General features: G+C 41.7%; 1 protein-coding gene across 1 annotated transcript in view; it reads right to left on the bottom strand.

Annotated features, from left to right (window-relative positions):
• Positions 1–24,778, bottom strand: part of PLEKHG4B (pleckstrin homology and RhoGEF domain containing G4B) — a 230,616-nt gene that overhangs the window by 7,910 nt on the left and 197,928 nt on the right. The window contains exons 14-19 of the mRNA XM_077808715.1: positions 21,689–22,605; positions 14,006–14,258; positions 6,665–6,754; positions 6,324–6,548; positions 5,832–6,002; positions 2,979–3,159 (exon numbers count right to left, since the gene is read on the bottom strand). Coding sequence (XP_077664841.1) covers positions 2,979–3,159; positions 5,832–6,002; positions 6,324–6,548; positions 6,665–6,754; positions 14,006–14,258; positions 21,689–22,605 — 1,837 coding nt within the window. The remainder of the gene's footprint in view (positions 1–2,978; positions 3,160–5,831; positions 6,003–6,323; positions 6,549–6,664; positions 6,755–14,005; positions 14,259–21,688; positions 22,606–24,778) is intronic.

Genomic DNA, 24,778 nt, shown 5'->3' with positions numbered 1-24,778 from the left:
CGCTTTAAGGCGACAGGAGAGAGCTCTGCTGTAGCTATGTCGGTGGGAGAACCTCTCCCGCCGACATAGTGCTCTCCACATTGGCGCTTAGGTCAGTGTAACTTACGATGCTCGGGGGAGGCGGGGTGGCTTATCCACACCCCTGACTGATGTAAGCTGCAGTGTGTACAAAGCCACAGTCTTAAAGAGAGTGGAACAGAAACAGAAGTTTTCCTGAACTCAGTTTCATCGCAGGGAAAAGGGTCAGGCCCTCCAACACATAGAGGCCTCAGGAATTATGCACATCAGCCCTCCTTTCTCAGTGGCTTTACTTCTCGCACTCAGTGATCTCTCTCAGGCCTTTGCTTCCAATTCCCTAGAGATTATCCTGATGATGTAAAACAAATGCCTTGCTGCAGAGAGGCTCAGGTTTGTCCAAAGCTTTCAATGTGCACAGATATTTTCCCATTCTTCTAGGGCTTAAATTCAGCTGGAGCCATCTGGAGTAGAGTGCCAGTAAATATTTTTAAACCCACAAGGAGCCCTGGCACCCCAGTGCCCCGCCCTCAGGACTGAAGTCCTAGGCCCTGGTGCCTCCCGTGGGGCTGAATTCCCGAGCCCTGGCGTGCCCTGAGCCTTGGCACACATACATTCCATGACCCCCCTCCCCGCAGGTGAAGCCCAGAGCCTTGCAGCTCCACAGGGCAGAAGCCCCTAGCCCACCACGCAGGGCAGAAGGCCAGAGGCACTCCCTGCCTGCTGGGCCGTGGAGGTTTTATAGCATATTGGGGGGATTGGGGTGGGAGGCTCCGCAAAATAATCTATGAGAATTTAAGCCCTGCTTTCTTCTAAATAGCTTAGGTGTCATTAACTGACCCCAGGTCTGCAGTAAAAATGGACGTATTGTTTCTCTAATAATTGTGGGTTAAAGCGCACACAGCTCAACGGAAGGGGGGTAGGCACTGGCTGGTACATCAAGGTTTTAGTCTGGTAGCAGAGTTTCTCAAACAGGCTGGGAACCATTCTTCTAAAAACCCATTAAGGTAATGAAAAGAATCTGAGAATACGGTTAATCACCATTAATCAGCCACATGATCTTTGATGGGATATTTACAAAACAACAGAGCCAAATTGAAGCTGACCATACACATATACAGCATCCTTAATAACAAAAATAAAGAGGTACAAGAATTTTTCCATCTCATAAGAACTTAGAAATATCCAAATTCTTAAGAAGACACTGTTGCTACAAGTACTCTTCAGAAGGAAAAAAGGTCCTAAAGCTCCAGCATTAATTCATGGAAGCCCAGATGGATTTAGAATAAATATGCCATGTCCCTCCTCCTTTGTTCATATCTATTTCTTTCATGTCAGTTCTGAGTTTACTGTCGCTTTCTGTGCTACTTCTCTTTTGGTGTGAATTAGGAATTTCTGAGGGGAATTCTGAAGTGTTTGGCTAGAGAAGAACAAAGGAAAAGGATTTAAAAAGAGAACAGCATTAAAGTGGCTGAGTTAAAGCTTCAAATCGACCGGCTAGTATGTGTTAAAGTTGACACGTTAGTATCTCCCCAGAAATGCTTACCACCAAATAGGATTCTGCCCCAAAGTTACTATTTTCTAATTTTCTTTTTTCTGAGTCGTGTATTTAACTACTAAATTTAAAGTAACCTGAAAAGGGGGGGGGGAGGGGAAATCATCCCCTTTTCTTCATTATGTTGTACTGTATAAAGAAAGCCTAAAAGGTAAGAACTTTTTGTTTCCCTTTTTGTTGTTTTTCTTTCCTTCCCTTTCTGTTTGATTTTTACATTAGAAATGTTTACCCTATTTTTCTGTCTACGGATGACTGCAAAATGGTAGGAATATGACATTAGAGATACCATAACTATGTCTACCATAACTACTTATGCTAAACAATCTGTTCAACCATGTACTCAGAGTGTCACAGCTAAATACATTTCCCAGACCCGAAGGAGAGCTCTGTCAAAGCTTGAAAGCGTCTCTCACCCACAGAAGTTGGTCCAAAAAAGGTATTGGTTAAAGATTTAATTTGTCCTTCAAATAAGGGCTGAGAAAGCTCACAATTCACATCTGGAGCTTCTGAAGAGTCCTGTAACAAAACCAGAAAAGACCAGAGCTCCCTGTACTGATATTTCTAACATTAAAATGAACGAGGAGAGCTCTTTACCACCCTGCATGTTTGATGAACAAAACAAAAAGGTCTTACTCATGCCCCTTAAAACAAAACCAAACCAAGAAAGGACAGCAATCCAATTTTTTTTCTTCTGGAGCTCACTTTTAAGCACTATTAGCTGCACTTGTAACAAGCAGTGCTACATACTGTGGCAAGACTGAAAACCAAGCGTGTATTCCACATAGGTTTCCCAGGGGGGATATGTTCCATTCTTACCACCATTAAGTGTATACAGTACAGTTGTAGCGGTATTGGTCCCAGGATAGTAGAGAGACAAGGTGGGTGAGGTAATATCTTTTACTGGACCAATTTCAGTTGGTGAGAGAGACAAGCTTTCGAGCTACACAGAGCTCTCCTTCAGGGCTGGGAAAGGAACCTCCCCCCCCAGCATCACAGCAAAATGCAAGGTGGAACAGATTGTTCTGAGGGACCATTCAAGATAGAGAGGCCTGTTAACAGCTCTGCAGTCATATGACAAAAAGAGGAGTTAGTGGGTTACAGATCGTTGTAATAAGCAATAAAAAAATCCAGTGTTTAAAAACTAGGTTTGCCCACAGTGTTAGCAACATATCTAAAGGGTCCTCACAAAGCCTGCTAATTGTAGAGAGACAACTTTATTGTGCTGTAATTGTTTTAGGAGTGCTGTTTGCAGAAGCTGTTTTCCGGTTGCTTTTTTAAAATTGAAGTCTTTGGTGACTGCAGACATAAAAGGGTTACCTAATGTTATTGTTTGACTTGCCTTTATAGAACTACAAGAAGTAGACTGCTAAACCTTTCACTCTCTTTCTGAATTAAATAGTTGGTATACCTCGGTTTCTCAGAGCTTGTCTCCAAAGAATCCTTCCTATGATACCGGTCCAAGCAATTTTAACTTCTGTTGAGTTGGCTTGAAGGATGTATGTGTCCTGGGATTTCCTCCTCCTTCTAAACCAGATTTCAAACCGTAGACCACTGTCTCCAACATTCTCTGTCATCCCAATCTCAGCTGTCTAAAATCATATTAAAAAAGCACACATTCAACTGCATGGAAACATTTATAACAAACTGATGAAGTGAAATTCTTTGCATTGCTCATTCTATGATAGTAGAAAAATGTCTTCACCTTGATTCCTTGGTAGTACAACTGTACACAAAGCTGTAAATATTTCTGCTTGAATTTTCAATATCCCAAGAGTCAGCACTCTAGATTCCCCATATGATCTCTCTGTAAGGGTATGTCTACACTACAGAATAAGGTCGAATTTATAGAAGTCGGTTTTTTAGAAATCGGTTTTATATATTCGAGTGTGTGTGTCCCCACAGAAAATGCTCTAAGTGCATTAACTCGGCGGAGTGCTTCCACAGTACCGAGGCTAGAGTCGACTTCTGGAGCGTTGCACTGTGGGTAGCTATCCCACAGTTCCCGCAGTCTCCGCTGCCCATTGGAATTCTGGGTTGAGATCCCAATGCCTGATGGGGCTAAAACATTGTCGCGGGCGGTTCTGGGTACATATCGTCAGGCCCCCCTTCCCTCCCTCCCTCCCTCCGTGAAAGGAAGGGCCGACAATCGTTTTGCGCCTTTTTTCCTGAATTACCTGTGCAGACGCCATACCACGGCAAGCATGGAGCCCGCTCAGGTAACCGTCACCGTATGTCTCCCGGGTGCTGGCAGACGTGGTACTGCATTGCTACACAGTAGCAGCAACCCATTGCCTTCTGGCAGCAGAGGGTGCAATACGACTGGTAGCCGTCCTCGTCATGTCCGAGGTGCTCCTGGCCACGTCGTCTGGGAGCGCCTGGGCAGACATGGGCGCAGGGACTAAATTTGGAGTGACTTGACCAGGTCACTTGACTGGACCACTTTAGTCCTGCAGTCAGTCCTATTGAACTGTCTTATGGTGAGCAGGCAGGCGATACGGATTGCTAGCAGTCGTACTGTACCATCTTCTGCCGAGCAGCCATGAGATGTGGATAGCATGCAGTCCTTCTGCACCGTCTGCTGCCAGCCAAAGATGTAAAAGATAGATGGAGTGGATCAAAACAAGAAATAGACCAGACTTGTTTTGTACTCATTTGCTTCCCCCCCTCCCCTGTCTAGGGGACTCATTCCTCTAGGTCACACTGCAGTCACTCACAGAGAAGGTGCAGGGAGGTAAATCTAGCCATGTATCAATCAGAGTCCAGGCTAACCTCCTTGTTCCAATAAGAACAATAACTTAGGTGCACCATTTCTTATTGGAACCCTCCGTGAAGTCCTGCCTGAAATACTCCTTGATGTAAAGCCACCCCCTTTGTTGATTTTAGCTCCCTGAAGCCAACCCTGTAAGCCGTGTCCTCAGTCGCCCCTCCCTGCGTCAGAACAACGGCAAACAATCGTGCATCTGAGTTGAGAGTGCTGTCCAGAGCGGTCACAATGGAGCACTCTGGGATAGCTCCCAGAGGCCAATACCGTCGAATTGTGTCCACAGTACCCCAAATTCGAGCCAGCAAGGCCGATTTAAGCGCTAATCCACTTGTCAGGGGTGGAGTAAGGAAATCGATTTTAAGAGCCCTTTAAGTCGAAATAAAGGGCTTAATCGTGTGGACGGGTGCAGGTTTACATCGATTTAATGCTGCTAAATTCGACCTAAAGTTCTAGTGTAGACCAGGGCTAAGAGCAGCATGGAGCTGGCAGTGTTAATCTCTAGGAGAAGCACAGCATCCTCAAAAGTTCAGAGAACTGCAGTGAATTAAGTTGAAGCTGAATACCTGGGGGCAGATCTTCAGCTAGTGGATGCTGTCACAGTTCAACTTATACCAGCTGAGGATCTGCCCCTTGGTCTAGTATGCAGGGTGAATGCTCTATATATTGCCTCAGTTCAACAACACAGATCAGCATATACTTAAAAAGTTAAGCACATGCTTTGGTGAATCAGGGTTTTGCATATATCTGGTGTTGCCAACGAGGGTAGTTGCAAACCCTGGCTTCACACACATACACCTCTCAAGACTGAGAGGTACAAATCTGTAGTCAGCATGGTGGCCGAGAGGTCATAACTACATATCAGGCGTTTCTTCTTGTAATGAAAGAAATGTTAAAAATAATTATTTCTACAAGAAACACCTAATTTCCCAGGAGTCCTCTCCAGCAAGACAAACATGCACTTATGATACAGTGTATATACACACAGACATGTTTTGCTCATTTTACTCATCGGTTTCTCAAAAAGAAAAGAAGTACTTGTGGCACCTTGATTATCATACACATTGTAAGGAGAGTGATCACTTTAGATAAGCTATTACCAACAGGAGAGTGGGGTGAGGGGAGGTATTTTTTCATGCTGTGTGTGTATAAAAAGATCTTCTATACTTTCCACAGTATGCATCTGATGAAGTGAGCTGTAGCTCACAAAAGCTTATGCTCAAATAAATTGGTCAGTCTCTAAGGTGCCACAAGTACTCCTTTTCTTTTTGCGAATACAGACTAACATGGCTGTTACTCTGAAACTCATCAGTTTCTGTCTCTCTCATTTCTTCCAACACATACAAACTACTTGAAATGTAACGTGCAATGGAACTGTGATCCGTCACCTGCCATTGTCAAACAGATGGGGTTCCTGTCCATGCAGAATACTAAGCAGATGGCAGGAGGCATGCTGCATTGTACATGCTATCCAAAACATTACAGCAGGATTACATTTACCTTGAATGACTGTTTGTACATATAGATGTCATATCCCCCATCAATCTTTTTTGTTTTGCTAAACAAGATGAGGTCTTCAAAAAGGAAGACATGTCTCAAATACTTCTTTCTTCCACAGCAAACAATAAACTCATCTTGACATCTCAGCTGTCCTTGTTCTTTCAGATTGACCTGATTGGAGAAAATGACAATGCTACTAAAGATAAGGGAAGGCTGGGCTGATTTTGTGCAGTCCAAGGAAGAATGGGGGAAGGGCATTATGTCACATAGATTGTATGCTCTTTGGGCCACGGACCGTCTTCTTGCTCTATATTTGTACAGCGCCTGGCACAAGGGGTCCTGGTCCACGACTAGGGCTCCTAGGCGCTACAGCATATATATAATAAAATAAAATAATCTGCCTCTTAACAACTTTCTGTCTTTGAATGAAAACTGCAGCAGCAAAGCCAAGGGGATATTTGAAAAATAAAGGAAGGATTGAAAAATGCTTACATCACACCCTCTAATGGCATCCATAGCAAGTAAGTCATTTCCATGGCGAAGCTGGAATTTCACCATTTCTTCAGCTGCCCTGAGATCATTGAGCTCCTGCTCCTGGGTCTTAGTGCACTCTTTGATCATATCTTTTAGAAGAAGAGCATATTTGCTCATTCTTTGAATAGGCTTCAGCAGATAGGAAGCCAGATCCATCTTATCACCCAAATCCTGTTGTTTATTCTGTGGGAATATTAAAGGAATGTATAAACAATATTTGATATACTGCATAAAAGTACACACAGCAGTGAGCGGTGTTCACACAATTCACATTAAATAAGAAGCTGGATAGTAATTACTTTAAAGAATGCATTTCCATGGCTTGTAAGCAAAGCATCCGATTGTGGTTTGTTCTTGCTGTATAACGCATACATTCCAAACTGTTCTTCCTGAAAAAGTATAGGAAAAGGTGTTATTCGTTGTTATTTTCTGTTTCTCCAGCAATCAATTCCTTCTCCATTTAGCATCAGACAGTTTCGTACAGAAATCACGTACAGATTATAACACCCTCCTCCCCCCACAGTGGATGCATTCCAATCCAAAGCTGCAGGAGGTGCTATAATCGAGACACACTTCGGCAATGGACATCCAAGGACCATTCATTTAGGAGATTTAGTTCTCTATAATTTACAGCTCTTCTAGATCGAACAATTTGCAAAATTCATCTGTTTCAACTATCTGTCTATTGTAGATATTTCTAGAGCACCTTTCATGACAGTATCTAAATGCTCAATCAGCCAGGCTGACTTTAAACAATATTGGCAACTCATGTGAGTTGACCCAATGACTTTGTCAGGATCATTCATGTGAGTAAGGGCTGCTCACATGAGAAAGTGTTTCCTGCTGTATGCTAGAGTTAATTTAGACCCTTTAAAAATTGTAAGGACCTCCACTTGGTGGGGTCACAAAGGTACGTAGGCACCTAAATCCCAGTTTTAGGCTCCACTGCGATTCCCCAAACTCCCACCAAACCCTGTAGGTGCTTAAAGTCATTTGGTGTCTAAATTTTCAGGTTAAAAGTTCCTTCAGTGCTCAAGTTTCTTCCTCTGGGCATGCGCACTGCTGCCTCCCTCTAGGTGTCCGAGCACTTTTCTCCCATCTAAGCCCCAGAGCAATTCGCGAATTGCAGAAGACAGGAGCTGGCTTGCCTAATTCGCATGCAGCACCTGATCTGATACGTGTGCTCAAAGGCTGCCTACCAGATCGGGTCCCATTCCAAATCTAGCTGGAGGAGATGGTGATGGCAGTTACCACCTTATAACTTTTAGCGCAGGGGTTAGAGCACTTGCCTGAGATGTGGACCCATGTTCAATTCCCGCCCCCCCCCCCCCCCGAGGGGGAGAAAGGATTTGAACAGAAGTCTCCTGCCTCTCAGGCAAGTGCTCTAATCACTGAGCTAAAAGTTATAAGGTGGATTAGCACCTCCTCCTCTGGCCCTTTGCCTGAAGCTAGGCAGGCACCTAAGGGAATGTCTACACTGCATTTTAAAACTTGCAGCAACGAATCTCAGCGCCTGGGGCTTCAGACTCGGGCTTGTGGTGCCACACTAAAAACAGCTGGCTAGACATTCGGGATTGAGCTCTGAAGCTGGGGCAGTGGGTTGGGCTTCAGAGCCTGAGCGCCAGCACAAGCCACAGCATCTAAACTGCTATTTTTAGTGCCGGAGCACAAGCCCCGCAAGCCCAAGACTGAAGATGCTCTGGAACTCGCTGCCGTGAGATTTAAAATGTAGTGTCGACGTACCCATACTCATTCTCAAAAGAAATACTCTAGGTGCCCAAGGGACCTGACTCCCATTCATGAATTGCTAGCAGAAATAGGCACCTCCTTGAGGCCCTGACTTAGGTGCCTATCTCCATGAGAGGGGCAGGGCATAGGACACACTCGTGTTCTCAGCATCTCCCATTGGCTAGCTTAGGTGGCTCCTTATCTAGTGTGCTGGCCTTTTGTGAATAGCAGTGTTGTTCCTGAGATTTTCTAGGTGCCTAAAAGTTATGCACTATGACGCTCAGTGTTGCAGCACCTAAGTCCCTATGTGAATCTGGGCTTCTGGTCCCAGTGCTGAGTGTGGTATAGATCGATATCTAGATAGCATTGTGCCCAGTCTAGTCTTTAGGACAGAATGAAATCTTCTCCAATAACTGAATGGTATTAAAGCATACGAAAAGATTCCCTTTTAAATTCCCTGGACATGAGGGAAGCTTCCCAATTCATTGGAAATTATAAAAAGATCAGGCGAGATCACTATTTTCCCATTGCCTCGGAACACTGAAATAAACAATCTTTTTCACTTCATATGTTTGTTTTCCTTCTTATTAAACAAATTATCTTCTTCCTTCCTTTAAACTAACATTACCTAAACAAATCATCTAAGGATAAACAAACAGATCTTCCCCTCATAATACAATCCAAGCAAGCAACCAATAAGTAAAATGTTGGTTTTCTTTTCTAAGAAAAAATAAACCTAGATTATTAGCCAGCCTCTAATTTTTGCCTGATATTGTAGAATAGTTCTTCAGATAGCTTTGTGTTGATACGATACAGTAGTTATAAAAATACAGCACAATTGTGCTTCCCCCGCTTTATCCATCGAATAATAAAGGAATTCAGTTATAAATAATCAGGTTCTATAATATGTTCTCAGGCAAAATTCCTGTCAAAAGAAGATCAATTTTTCAGTTTTCCAGGTTTCTTCCTCCTCTTTTTTCTGTTTCTCCATCTTTCCCTTTTTTCCATTTTGACACTGAAAAAGGGGGGGAGGGGGGTAAAAAAAAAAAAAAGCCGAAGGCAGGTAAAATAAGTTTGAGTTTGAAAACCAAAAACATCTTTGGTTTTAGCTTTTCATTTTTTCTTAAAAAAAAAAACAGAAAATTTTGAAAAAATGCCTCATGAATATATTTATTTCTTGATAAAAACCCCATCAATGAAAGGCTGTCCTTTGTCCTAATCTTTATAAGGGTCTGCCTCCTTTTATTTTGTTATTCCTAGTATGAGAACAGGATAACGAAGAGAAAATGCGGAGGCCTATATGAGCTGGAGACAGTTTGATCCCTGAAATCCTCTGCTGGAGCCCACAGAATTAGAAGAACAATATAAGCCTCTCTATCTCCTGCAACAGCTAACATATAAGGTGGCAGCCCCAGCAATAAAGAAACTGTATGAAGTTTAGGGTTATAACTCCCACTCCAGGATTCCCTGCATTACTCCCTCAAGTGTAATTCTCAAGAACCTGGGGAGCAAGGGCAGGTCCCCTTCCTCTGGGCTTGGTGATGGCTCACAAGCAGATTAACAGAGTATGAGTGAAAACTGCCAGTTAGTTGAGTGGTGGGACTGGCAAGAGCGAAGAGGCTTGTTTTTCATCCAAGTACTGGAACACAGCCCAAAACCACTACTCAGCTGAACAGCGGGACATATGAGTCAAAGACAATCTGATGCTGCTGAGTATCAGCTACAGGCAGAAGAACATGTCATGGTTCCTTGTGCCTACACTCACGAAACAACGAGCACGCTGGGAGAGTCATTTGGAAGGGCAGTGCTACAAAACACTCTTGCCCAACTTCCCCAACAAACCAACCACATTGTAAGTGGCACACTGGTATTTGCTCCCTTCAGACAACCCAGGAGAACAAACAAACAAGCTCTTCATGTGCAGGCCGGATATCTGGCAAACACAGGATATGGGCCGAAGGGAACGGTACAGCATATGCTCAAGCATGAAGACGGGAGCGGGAGAAACAGGAAAAGAGCAACTTCTTGTGTGTCACCAGACTGAGAAAAAAGACTGACCTGGTTATTGAAGTTGCCTCACCCATCCAACCCTACACACACACAGAATCAACAAAGCTATCACTTTCCTCCACAAAGGGAAAGAAAACTCAGATCTCAGCCCAAGGAACTATCATTCAAATTGGCCACCCTGCTATGGCCCAGAACTTTCAAAAGGGTCTGAGACATCAGTAAACAACTACCACTTTCATACTAATAGTGTCTAGTAATGAGCACTAAAGCACTAAATCTCTCTCTCTTTCACCCAGGCCTTGAGCAGAAAATGGCACTATGTGCAAAACGCAGCCTGAAAGAATCTGAGTCCAGGGCACTGTCTTCTAGAGCAGAGAATAGATCACCACAGCAAATTTCTTTCTTATCTACCAGCATCCTCCAACCTACTAACCGGGCATTATGGACAAAGTAAATATCAAGGACTGACACATCCATGCTGCGGAACGTCTGCAAGCTGAGCACAAGCAACAGGGTCTTAGAAGGAGTCACTTCTGAAGGTCAGAGTCTGGCCCAAAGAGTTAGTCTTCCAGTGTTTGTAAAGCCTATTAGACATGAACAACATTAAATACTCCAAGTGCTACAGTGGCCTGACAGCCAGGTTATTACATCCCACCTATCCTCTGTAATGTATGTTCTAGAAAACTAGAAGTAGTATGCATTGCAAAGGGGATGAGGAATAGAATAACTTGCTCCTTTGTCAGTAAGAGCACATACAGCATAGAATGCTTTTCCACTTTACAAACACAAATTAATCCTCAACACTCTGGTATGGTGAGAAAATAATAAAATCCTGACTTTTTCATCCTAGTCAATAGGAAAAAATCACAGCTGTTGCTCCAGGTGCGGGGCCTACATTAAGCATTCACAACAAAAGTGATTCCCTTTTCAGATCATCTCCTTACTTAAAACACAGTGGGCTGTTTAATCAATCATTTATTGTCAGGGTTGGGATTTTCTTTTGTGGTTAATACTGGATATACAGATTCATTAGGAAAGAGTAAAGAAACACCATGTGAAATTGGATGTGTTTTTCAAGCCATTAATGTTCACTTCCCAATTTCTTTTAATGTTGCTTTGACACAATTATCGCATGCCAGAAATGACTTCAATAGACACCATGGGAATTTATTAAAGTGAAGCAGGTTTAGAATGCAAAAATAGACAGACAGAAACCTATCTCCTTCTGCTGTAAAGCAACATCTGAGGATATGTGGTTCAGACAAAGATGGCTATTATGGAATATAACAGTGGGGCAAAAGTTGTGTAAGATATAATAAAAAAACTGAAGAATAATGTTCAATTAATGTGAATCACAAACAATAAGACAGTATTTGTTAAGATATGCTGTTCAAAATGGGAGAAGGGGACAGACAAAATACAAAGAAATGCAGGAGCAAGCAATGGGAAAGATTTTAAACCCCTTGAACCCTGGGCTGCTACTGCAACAATTATTCACTTAAAAGTATCCAGCCTTCTATATTACAGTACTCTCTACTTAACCAATGTATTTGAGCACTCAGGACCACAGAATCATGACTGATGATGGCCAAGTGGTTAAAGAGGTAGGGAAAAATAGATCATTATAGTGAGAATAACCATGACCACTATAGTTAAAAGTTGCATAAAAGCATTTCTATTCTGCCCCGTCTGCCTTTCCCCCCTCCCCAGCTCCCAGTCACTTTTGGTTTTTAGGCTGATATTATGGTGTCCACTTCAAAATGAACACGTTTGGAAAGTCTGAGCAAAAATTATTCCAGTGTTTTGCCATATGTGGAAAATGAAAATAAAAAAGCTTTTCCCATTGTAAAAATGACCTATTTTTTAACACTGGTAACATTGAAATGACCAGTATAAAGTTGAAATGGCAATAGTGTTGTTTGAGAAGAACCTTTGTATGTTCTGGTGAAAACTGTTATATATTTTTCCTTGTTACGACTCATTTAAATCACTTTATCTGGATGTACAATACATTTGACACAGATTATCTTGCTAAACTTGAATGCATGGCTAAGAAAGACTGAACTGCACAGATATGCATGGTTAAATAAGGTGTGCAGTGAATGAGGTAGGGGTTTCACATCCCCTACGTATCTGTGTACCAAAAATTGACCAGCTTGTAATATGTGCAGAACTGTCTTCTCCTGTAAAACTCCTAAGGTGTGTGGAGTAGGACATTCCGGTGGTGTCTAACACAACAGTCAAATGTTGAGGAATTTCTGACCATAACAGTCATTTCCTGATGTTCAAGTGCTTGCCTTGTCACCGTAGCATTCGATTAACATTATTTTTGATGGAATTATAAGTTAAGCCAACTTTAAAACAACGTAATATGCAAAGATACATCTTTGAAAACATTTTATAAGGAAATCCTGATCACTAGGCCCATTCTACTTATCCCAACAGCAAAAATTGACCTTAAATCCGTTTTTCCCAAACTTTTGAAAGATGGGCCTTCCCTTCAGGAAAATTAATCGCATGCCCCTGCAACCCTGCCATATGTTGCTAAAGCCCTCCCCCTTTCTCTGCCCTGCGTTAGCGCCATACTGAGATTTCTGCAGGGGAGCGAGGGGCCTGGTCCACACAGGGCCTCTCAGGAAGGTAATGACATGCTCACTCGCATGACCTCCCCACCCCCATCAGTGGTTCCTCAGGTCCTGACAATAGACCAGCACCATTTCAGATACTCTATTCCCCTTTCCACAATGGCTGCGCCATCCTCTGGGTCAGTCGTGCTGACGCAGACTCCCCATATGTTGAAAGAAGGGATGTGCCCTGAACTCCCTACTAGGAGAGGGTCAGAATTAGGTACACAGCGAAGGAAGCCCAACAAGGCATTTCCAAACAGCAAAATGTTAGTGCTTTTAAATGTAATATTTTAAATTTATTTTTCTGTCCAGACACATCTGATTAGCTGAGTAGAAATGTTCATGTACCACAATTAAACTACGAGTGGAATGCTGGAGCCTGATACCAAAACCACAAGCCACGCATCAGACCAGCCTGGTATATGCAGAACGATCCTTCTGCCATCCCAGAGCCATCCCTTGGGTAGGGCGAATCGGGGCGACCGCTCCAGGCCCCGCGCTTTGGGGGTCCCCATGGGCTGGTATGATTGGCCGGCGCAGTCGGTCCCGGAAGAGATGAATTCATCATTTCTGCCCTGGGCCTCGCACCCCCATAGGGACAGCCCTATGTCATCCAATACACATCCCTCTATGTGCACATTATACACAGAGAGCACATACCACCATCTTTTCTCTGGTTAAATGTCGGCTATATTCAGCGGGTGTGGTTCACACATGTCAGAGCAGATGTGTAAGCGGCAATTTGATGCTTTGTCTATTGTAAGAAAATTACTGTCAATAAGGTGAGATTGTGGAATTTAAGATTAGTTTCCTCTTGAAACAATGTCAGCCTCGTCCCAACTCACTTGTTGACATTAGGGTGATCAGATGACACTAGGTACTTTCCCAGTATGATTGCAAATGATGTTATAAGAGCACCTGTGCATTGGTTCATAATAGGAAACAAAATTAATAGAAAACATATAATTATAGAAAACCGAAAACTTAGAGGCAGTATTACTTCTAGCAAATTTAGAAAGATTCCAGCCAGCATGTTTTAAGATATCAAAAGCTGCAGCTGCGTGAGGACCTAGGGGTATATGTACAACTCTCTGAGAGAAGACAGCAGGACACGTACACAGACAACAGTAATCATTCGTCACAGGACATCTAGATCATTCACACTATGAGAAACACAAAAAAGGTAAGTGACATGATTTATTCTGTCATAGGATCTGTGATTAACTCAAAATATCTGATTCTAAGAATTCACCCTTCTTTGGAAATGGGACTTACATGTCTCAGAAAACAGTGGCTGACACGCAGTGGGAAGTCTCTGCAGTGTTCCAGCTCTTTTAGAAAATACTGGCAATGGAAATCATAAAGCTTCTCCAGGTTCCCAAAGATAATATTCCGCTTCCCTCGCAAATCCTGAGGTAAATCGATTCTTTCCATTTCTGGAAAATAGTTGTCGATGATATATCCTAAGGATCTAACATATTCCCTTTCTGTTGTGATCATTTCATCCATTATATGTTGCACTTTGCTGCTGGAAGACACAGAACAGCTGTTTTGAACAGTGACAAATTATGACAATGTGTAATCACTGAATACTGAGTGACTGTCTTCGCTTATTTGCATTATTTGGCTCATTTTTACCTGACCTTTGAGGAAATCACACTGTAGCACTGGCAGCTAAGTTGTTTATCATTATAGCAACAGATCTTTCAAGTTTTTTTGTTCTTGTCTCAGGAGCAAATTTTGCCCCCAGTTACAATGGCGGACTCTCACTGACTTCAGTAGAGTTACGTGGGCATACCAGAGGACAGAATTTGGTTTACAACAGTCTACAGCAGCTGTAGTGTAACAGCTAAGCAGCCAGAAAAGAAAGAAAGAATTTTGAGCTCTGGAAAGACTTTTTCATTGTATTAAAGAACTTTCTATTGCATTTGCAAAAGTGTCATGACCTTTTCCATTCCTGCATTCCGTTTGGAAACAGAGCAACATTCCTGGGATGATAAACTAACATATAGCTAAATTCTCATGAGTTTCCCTAAACAATATATCCTCTAACACAATATGAGCTCCCATTGAGAAAGCACGTTCAGTTCTGAAAGATTAAAATGTGACCAGTTCGAGCATTACGGGAAGATCTGCATTCAGGAAAAACATGGCAAACTGAGGAAGCAATCAGTTTGCAAGAAAAGACAATTTCTGATGAACATTTGACAACATAGAAGCAAACAATTTCTTTAAGGAAAAAGGTGTATTTTCATTCATAGACCATGTGGTTGAGAAATAAAATATAGCATAGAAATAAAGTATAGAAAAATGTTATTTTCTGTGAGATTTCATTTACTAGGATACTTTATTTGCAAGGAATTGAAGCTATCTGAACTTCTGATGATACAATATAGAGCAAGTTTGATTTCATAATAACTAAGTTTTTTTCTTTTTCATATTAACATTCCTACAATAATTTCAATAAACAACTTAAAAATAGTAGAAACATTTTTGGATGGTTAACAATGACAGGAACAGATTTTAATCTTTACTTCTAACATAACAAATCAAACAAAACCCAACCATTATAGTAGAGTCATCATGATGGGAAATGCTGCTTAATAAACTTGATTTAATGAGGTGGACATAGCTGATGACAATATGGAGAACTTTTTTATTTATTAAATTGTTTTAATGGCATCTGAGGTGACATACTAACAATTCCATCAGCTGGGGGGACATAACTATTTATATTATAAATTTTTTCCCTTTACCAAATTGGCTAGCTCTTAAACCTTCATCAAAGAGGCGAACTAGAATAACGTCAGTCAGGATTTCCTGTCCAAAAAGGGAAATGCATCTTACAGTAGCTCTTTAGTGTCAAGATTAGAGATGAGCTTGAATCTTAAAAACCCTAGATCTGAAAATCCTTGAATTTGGGGTGTTGAATCCAAATCCAGATTTGTGTCTGAATTCTATGGCCAATAACTTGGATCAAACACCAAACGAAATCCCAGATCTGGACAACCACAAGCTTTAAGTGAGGTGGGAAAAAAATCTGGATTCGGACCTAAATGTTGTAGTCCAGGCCCATCTCTAGTCCCATAATAAAATAATGATATTTTGCACTTCTATAGTGCCTTTCATCCAGGGATCTCAAAGCATTACACTGTGACCTCTTTTCTCCCATTTCTCACCAGAGGGAGAAAGGAGGTCAGAAAGTGTTTTGCAAACATTAAGTAAGCTGCACAAAAACTTTGTGAAAGAAGCATTAGTTTGCCCATCTTTAGAGCTGGATGAAAAACAGGACATTTTAATGACAGTTTTTGTGAAAAAAATTAGTTCATTTTTCATCAAAATTCAAATTTTCATAAAAAATTCTGTTGAAAGCTTCACATTTTGCAATGTTCAAACCAGCTCCACCTATGAGTAATCAGAGTCACAAAAAATTTAAGGGACAGGTTGAGGCTGGCCTCTTTAGAAGCAGCATTGTCAACTCTCAAGATTTTTATCTTGACTTCCATGATATTTGGTGTTTTTCTTAAAGCTCCAGCACCTGGAGTCAGGTGAACACATGAGAATCTTGAGGTTTTTTAATAAATACATTTCTAGCTCTCCTGGCTGCAGAGAAAAGCTAGAAAACATGACGCCCCCCAAAAGCTCAACAAATGCAAGAAGGTAAATAATGGACCCCACATTTTAAAAACCTCATGATTTGTAAGCCAAGCTTATGTATTTTGGGGCTTGACTCATGGTTTTTGAATGGTTGGGATTGGCACTTCTGCACACGTGCCAAGCAGACAACCCACGGTGACACACTGAGTCAGTGGAGAGCTGGGACTAGAACCTAAGACCTTAATTCCCCACTAATTTATACCAGTGTAAATAAGGACTATCTCTAAAAAAGTGAAACTCATGTAAATGACAGGAAAATCAGGCCTCACAAGTCCATATTCAGCCTCACTCTTGAATCACTACATTGTACTCTGCCTCACGCTTCATGGAAAAGTCCTATATAATTTAATAGAAAAATTAAATACTTCCAATAGAATTCTATAGGATAATCAAAAATAAAAAAAATCTTACAAAAAGTATGCCAGTATTTATTAACTGTGGTAGGTTTTAAGATAACCAATAAGAATCTATAAAATTTTGTCCCTATTATATTCTAAAGGACATTTCCATAAGGAAATGAAGACCATATTGTAACTCATGGCATTCCGGAGTTGAAAATCATAAGCAAAACTTTATCTTTTTATGCTTTAATAAATACATAATCCAATACAAATGCATTAAAAAAAACTTTTAGCAGACCTAATCCTGCAAATCCTAATCCTGCAAATGTGAATAAAAATGACTGATCTGATAAATGCCATTGACTGCAGTGGTTCTACTGGACTAACTTTTCTCACATCCGTTTGCAGGATTGGGTGCAGTTTTTGTAAACTCCCATTAAACCGCTGAGCCTGGTGAAATACTATAAAAGTCTGTGGTCCGATGACTTGGTCTAGAATAATTAGATAATCAAATTAAGGAATTTTGTCTGGAGATAAGTACCCAAATTTGCATGGATTTAAGTGTCTGCAAGATTGGGGCTTAAATGTGGAAAAATAAAGAATCCTAATTTTATAAGAAGGCATTATGGAAAAGTGGAGCCATTCCAAAGTTAACTTCTTTTTTATGGAATGAGTAAAGTCAAATAAAACGACAAACTATTTTGATTGTATTGGATTTTTTTTTGTAACTACTAAAAGTCAGTGTACATATGTTTTAAAAGAGGAAAGTACATAATTCAGTTTGCACAGTGTGTTTTGGACCGTTTAAAAGCAGCATTTACAGATTAAAAAAATGGAAACCAAACAGACTTTTTTAAAAACACCAATTTCTGTGCAAGAAAGATCACACAGGATGTCCATTCTTCCTCTATTGAACAAATTGATGGTAACATTACGATTCAGTAAACACAATTAAGCAAGTGCTTAACTTCAAGATCTTTAAATCAATGGGATTTAACCATCTGCTTAAGTTTTTGCTGAATAAAGATGGTTTGCTGAATTGGACCCCTTGAAAGCTATAATACACAGATACTATAAACAAAATGTATGATTATTTATGAACTGCTATGGGACACATTCTGATATTCTTACTCAAACTGAATATCACCTTACTCCATAAGTAATACCACTGGCTTCAGTGGGATTGCTTGCAGAGTATGGTGTTACTCAGTGTGTGTAAGAGTATCAGAATCTGGCCCTCAATTACTGACAACAAATATGAACAGCTGGACTTTTAAAAAACAAACATAAATCTTGAGCTCTGTTCAGGCACACACACAAAGTAGGTTTTTTTTCCTTTTTTTGTACAAGATTATTAAAATATAGGTCGATTTAATCATAGATTTTGATTTCAGTTTCCTTCTTTAGAAGCAGTCAAACTTTGGTCTTCCTTTTAACTTTTTTTTTTGGCACTAACTGGGATAATCTTGAGTGAGAGAGAGTGTGTGTGTGTGTGTGAGAGAGAGAGAGAGAGAGACCAAAAGTAAGTTTGACAGAAAAAAAAAATAGTGAAATTTAAGAACTTCAAATTGGAGCAGAAGACAGTGTTTAAATTCCCTCTGAATTTGTAAATGATGTTTATCTGTATTTCCTTAATATTCTGTCAGCAACTCTAATACAAATATACTTTATCTTAAAGAAAAACAAATTATTTTAATGGTCATTTCCTTATGGAACACTGTCAAGATAAAAATAATATATTTAAAGCAGTTCTTTACCATGGTTAGTCAGATTATTAAAATTAAAATTTTTTAAAAAAATCTAATTCACTTTTAACTGTGCGGTGTGATTACAATATGCACTTCACTCAGCTTGGAAAATGAAACCTTTCGTTAGTTTCAATTTCCGACTCTTAAGTAATAGCACAATGGGTTGGTTTTCCAAAACTGGAGGGAAACATTTAAATCCAAAAATCCCAACACATTAATATTGAAAAAATATGGAAACATTTATTTTCATACTAGGCCAAGGCCTCAATCCTGAACAGATTTACACACGTGTTCAACATTATGCCCTCTGAATAGTCCTATTGATTTTCAGTGGGACTGCTCACAATGAGTAAAGTTAGACTCATAGACTTTGGTCAGAAGGGACCATCATGATTAGGGCCCTACCAAATTCACGGCCATGAAAAACACATCACGGACCTTGAAATCTGGTCTCCCATCGTGAAATCTGGTCTTTTGTGTGCTTTAACCCTATAGTGTACAGATTTCACAGGGGAGACCAGCATTTCTCAAGTTGGGGGTCCTGACCCAAAAGGGAGTTGCAGGAGGGTCACAAGGTTGTTTTAGGGGAGTTGCAGTATTGCCAGCCTTACTTCTGCTCAGTCTTCTGAGCGGGGTGGCTGGAGAGCAGCGACCAACGGCTGGAGAGCAGTGGCTGTTGGCCAGGCGCCCAGCTCTGAAAGCGGCGCTCCGCCAGCAGCACTGCAGAAGTAAGGGAGGCCATACAATGCCACCCTTACTTCTGCACTGCTGCTGGCAGCAGCTCTGCCTTTCGAGCTGGGCTCCCGGACAGCAGCCACTGCTCTCCAGCTGCCCAGCTTTGAAGGCAGCACCGCTTAAGTAAGGGTAGCAGTACTGCAACCCCCTCTACAATAACCTTGCAAACCCCCCTGCCCTGCCCCCCTCCCACCTCCTTTTTGGGTCAGGACCCCTACAATTACAACACCCTGAAATTTTAGATTCAAATAGCTGAAATCATGAAATTTATGATTTTAAGAATCCTATGAATGTGAAATTGACAAAAATGGACTCTGAATTTGGTAGGGCCCTAACCATGATCATCTAGTTTGACCTCCTGCACATTGCAGGCCACTGTACCTCATCCACCAACTCCTGTAAATAGACCCATAACCTGTGGCTTTTACTGAAGTTCTCAAATCATGATCTGAAGACTTCAAGTTACAGAGAATCCACCATTTACACTAGTTTAAGCCTGCAAGTGACCCGTGCCCAATGCTGCAGCGGAAGGCAACCCCTCCCCCTCCCCGCCCCCGGGGTCTGCCAATCTGAGCGGGGGAAATTCCTTCACCCCAAATATGGCGATCAGTTGTACCCTGAACATGTCGGCAAGGCCCACCAGCCAGACACCTGGGAAAAAATTCTCTGTAGTAACTCAGAGCCTTCCACATCTTGTGTCCCATCACTGGCCATTGGGGATTTTTGCTACTAGCAGTCACAGCTTTGCTACATACCATTGCAGGCAGTTTCATTAGACCATCCCCTCCATAAACTTGTCAAGCTCAGTCTTGAAGACCGTTAGGTTTTTTGCCCCCATTACTCCCCTTGGGAGGCTGTTCCAGAACTTAATTCCTCTGATGGTTCGAAACCTTTATCTAATTTTGAACCTAAACTTATTGATGGCCAGTTTATATCCATTTGTTCTTGTGTCCGTATTGACACTTGAATAATTCCCCTCCCTCCCAGGTATTTATAGAGAGAAAACATCTCTCTCCTCAGCCTTCGCTTGGCTAGGCTAAACAAGCCAAACTCTTTGAGTCTCCTCTCATAAGGTAGGTTTTCCAGTCCTCTGATCATCCTAGTAGCCCTTCTCTGCACCTGTTCCAGTTTGAGTTAATCTTTCTTAAACATGGGAGACCAGAGTTGTACACAGTATTCCAGATGAGATCTCACTAGTGGTCTGTATAATTGTACTAACACTTCCCTGTCTTCACTGGAAATACCTCACCTGATGCATCCCTCGACTGCATTAGCTTTTTTCATGGCTGCAGCCCATTGGTGGTTCATAGTCAACATGTGCTCAATCAATATACCCAGTCCTTCTCCTCTGTTGCTTCCAATAGACATGTCCCCAGCTTATACCAAAAATTCTTGTTGCTAGTCCCTAAGTGCATGACCTTGCACTTTGCACTATTAAATTTCATTCCATTTCTATTACTCCAGTTTTCAATGTCATCCAGATCTTCTTGTATGATATTCTGGTCCTCCTCCATATTGGCAATACCGTCCAACTTTATGTCATCTGATAATTTTATTAGCACTCTCTCTCACTTTTTGTGCCAAGGTCATTAATAAAAATGTTAAATAAATGGGTCCCAAGACTGATCCCTGAAGAACACCACTAGTAACTTCTCTCCAGCCTGACAGTTTATCTTTCAGTACGACCCGTTGTAGTCTCTCCTTTAACCAGTTCCTTATCCATCTTTCAATTCTCATATAAATCCCATCTTTTCCAATTTAACTAATTATTTCCCATGTGGAACCGTATCAAATGCCTTCCTGAAATGCAGGTAGATTAGATCCACTGCGTTTCCTTTGTCTAAAAAATCGGTTAACTTCTCAAAGAAAAAGATCAGGTTGGTCTGGCACAATCTACCTTTTGTAAAACCATGTTGTATTTTATCCTAATTATTGCTGACCGCTATGTCCTTAACTACTTTCTCTTTCAAAACTTGTTCTAAGACCTTGCATACAATTGAGGTCAAACTAACAGGCCTGTAGATTCCCAGATCACTTTTTTCCCCTTTCTTAAAAATGGGTACTATATTAGCAATTCTCCAGTCATATTAGCAATTCTCCAGAATCTGAGTTTACAGATTCGTTAAAGTTAAGCATGTGTGTAAGTCTTTGCAGGATTGGAGCTTAAATCTTGAACTCCTTACTCAGTTTCCACTAAACTCTTCCTTGATTTCAGTGGGCCTCAAGTAAAAAGTCTAAGGATTTTGTCTATTAAGTTGTATAAACTATCAAAAAACATCTCCCCCAGCCCCACCAAACCTAAGTGTTGGGTCTAAAATGACTTGACAGTGTCCCTTTAAAATGAACACCTTATTCTGTATTCGGTATGTTGAATTTAATGTCTCTTTTAAACTGTTTTCCAGAAAGCGTTTAGAATATTACAGTACTTTACTTGTTCCTCCCTCAACAAAATGGATTGTGTTGTGGCCATTTCTCACCTTCCTGCTCTCTTTTTATCTTCTTCTTCTGTATGATGGATCCTTGATGGGGAAGATAAACTGCGGTTTCTACTAATCAAAGGGCTTTTAATAGTCAAGCGCTGCATGTATTTCTTCTCAGCAGCAACACTGCTGGCCACCTCCAATCCCTTGATATAAACGCCAGTGTATCCATGGCGGTGCAACTCGCTGTAGCTGCTCTCGCGCTGAGTAAACTCAAAGCTTTGAGTTTTCTTCATGATTTTCTTTAGTGGATGTTTTTTGTGGCGGGTAGTTGGTGACTGGACTGGCTCAGAATAGCAGGAGGCTGATCCTGAAGTGGAAACATTGTCCATATCTTCTGAGATTGGGCTAGTTTTTTGAAGCCCACCCAAGAGAGGAGTAAATGTCTGTGGTAGAGATGCATTAAACGGCACATATACATCCATATTTTGATTGGTGTTCTCCTGGTCTAAAAAAGGTGATACTCCTGATGGCAGGCTTGTATGCTGAGGTTTATGCAATGGCTTAACATTATTATCCCAAATGTTATTATCAGTGCTAGAAGAAACTCGAGAAAGGGACTGGCTTGGTTGTCTAGCACCTTCAGTATCAAACTCACAGTTAACTTTTGCATCAGCTTCCTGGGGAACTCTGCGAGAAGTTTCTTTGTTGGAACCTTTCAGAGCTTCAGAAAGGACCTCTTCTAAATGGTGCCTTGTTTGCTGACATTTTAGCCATAAAATATTCCATTGTTTTAGTTCCTTTTTGCTAGCCAGACCCAATACCATCTCATTCACTTTTTGAAAGTTTTCTGCAGAAACTTTTGTAGCTTCTTGGTGGTAGCTCTGCAAACTCTGAATCACTGATGGAGAGTATTTGTTCTCCACAGTAAGATGTTCAAGATATTCATTGCAGTGTAACATCCACCCACGTGCCTAGATTAAAAGTGAAAAATACCATTAAACAATAAGACCGTGTACTCATATAACACCTTCTGTTTTAGAATCTCAAAGCAATTTACAAATATCAGGGTGAAAGTCAATCTTGTGCAGAGGACCAGCAAAAGGCCTGTGCAATATTTAAGTCCCATTTAAGTGCTCATAATAGATCTTAACATGATATACGTGCTGAATAGGCATTGTGCTGTCCCTTTACACAGGGCTGAATGTTGCTTCTTATGGTATGTCTACACAGCAGTATAAGCCCAGGCTTGAGCCTGGGCTCAAGCCTAAACCCCCTTGTGTCCACACACCAATTGTGTTAACCTATGGCTTGAACCCAGGATTGGAGGGTCCAAGCCCGTGTTAAGCTGGGACCTGGGGTCCAAGCCTATTGCTTTCCTGTGTGCATGTGGCTCTGGCTTGACTCGGGTCCCAGGGGTTCTCTGGATGTATCCCAAAGTTCCGTGAGACAATTTCCTTAGTCCCCTCTATGCCAACATAGAGGGTGCAGTCCCAGGGAGGGCGGGGGAATGGGGATGTGGGTGGGGAAGGAGCAATGGCCAGAGAATGGAGCTGGGACTAAGCAGCTGCCCTGCCGGGAGTGGGAGTGGCAGAGGCAGAGCTCCTGACTCAGCACAGCCAGGGGAGGGATGATCCCCAACACCTCAGCAGCTCCACCTCCCTGCAGGGCAGCTATTTGGTCCCTCTCCACTCTCTGGCCCTTGCTTCCAGCCCCTCTTCCCCCTCCCCCCATCCTTCCTAGGGTTGTGAATTACAGAGGTGCCCAGGCAGCATGGGAGCCAGCCCCAAACTTCCCCACCGCCTCCTGGGATCCCATATCCCGACCCCGTGAGGTGTGGTGGGGGCAGGGATAAGGGATATGGGATCCCGGGAGGCGGTGGGGAAGTTTGGGGCTGGCTCCCATGGCTCCCACACTGCACCATGAGCCCTGGGGATGCACTTCACTGCTCTGCAGCTGGCAGCAGCCAGGCTGGGGTGCGTGTATGTGTGTTTTCACTGATACCTTCATTTTATGTCAAACTTCAAAATAGACAAAACTAACTAAAAAAACAATCAAACAAAAATCCTGTTGCTGAACATCCCACTTTAAAAATTAAGAATTGCAAAAAGTTTCATTGAAATAGTTTCACAACCCTGAACATTGATGTGCTAATTATCCTCAGAACAGGTGCACACAGGCATTTTCCTGCCAATGTTACTCAGCCCACCGTTGGAGAGCCCAATTCTCAGATTAGATGGTAGTTCAGTATAAGGCCTTCTCAAACTGCCGTCATTCTACTAAGACAGCCACCAAAGGAGCTAATTGTGCAGTTTATGTATTTGTGCTCCTTATTGGCAAATGAGTCCCATCAACAGCACCACCACAGTTAGGAAACAGGGTGGGCAATAGAGTTTTCCCACAGTGCAACACATGTGTAGGGCTAGGTCAGTGGCTCTCAACCTTTCCAAAATACTGTACCCCTTTCAGGAGTCTGATTTGTCTGGGGTACCCCAAGTTTTACCTCACTTAAAAACTACTTGCTTACAAAATCAGACATAAAAATACAAAAGTGTCACAGCACACTGTTACTGAAAAATTACTGACTTTCTCATTTTTATCCTAGAATTATAAATCAATTAGAATATAAATATTGTACTTACATTTCAGTGTATTCAGTATATAAAGCAGTATAAACAAGTCATTGTCTGAATGAAATTTTAGTTTGTACTGACTTCACTAGTGCTTTTTATGTAGCCTGTTGTAAAACGAGGCAAATATCTAGATGAGTTGACGTACCCCAGGGAGATCTCTGTGTACCCCCAGTGGTACACATACCCCTGGTTGAGAACCACTGGGCTAGAACATCAACACTATGGCGGGGCTGGGGGGAGGGACGGACACTAGGCACTCTGGAATAGCATTACTTTGACAAGGGTCTGTGCATTGCAATGTGTACTCCAGAGCCCTATGTTTGAACACAGGTCAGAAAATCCTTAATGTAGGGTTAAAACGCAGTGCAGGGTTCCCTGACATGGGTCAGGTGACTCGAGTCTCACTAAACCTAGGCTTAAATTGCTGGGTAGACATACCCTTAGTGAATTAAGCCTCCACACCCATGAAGTAGGGAAATATTATTCCCATTTCATAAGGTTTGGTGAATTGCCC

The sequence above is a fragment of the Eretmochelys imbricata genome, chromosome 2 (genome assembly GCF_965152235.1).
Source record: "Eretmochelys imbricata isolate rEreImb1 chromosome 2, rEreImb1.hap1, whole genome shotgun sequence".
Lineage (NCBI taxonomy): Eukaryota > Metazoa > Chordata > Testudines > Cheloniidae > Eretmochelys > Eretmochelys imbricata.
Note: the sequence above shows the minus strand (reverse complement) of the source record. Positions and strands in the feature narration are given on the sequence as shown.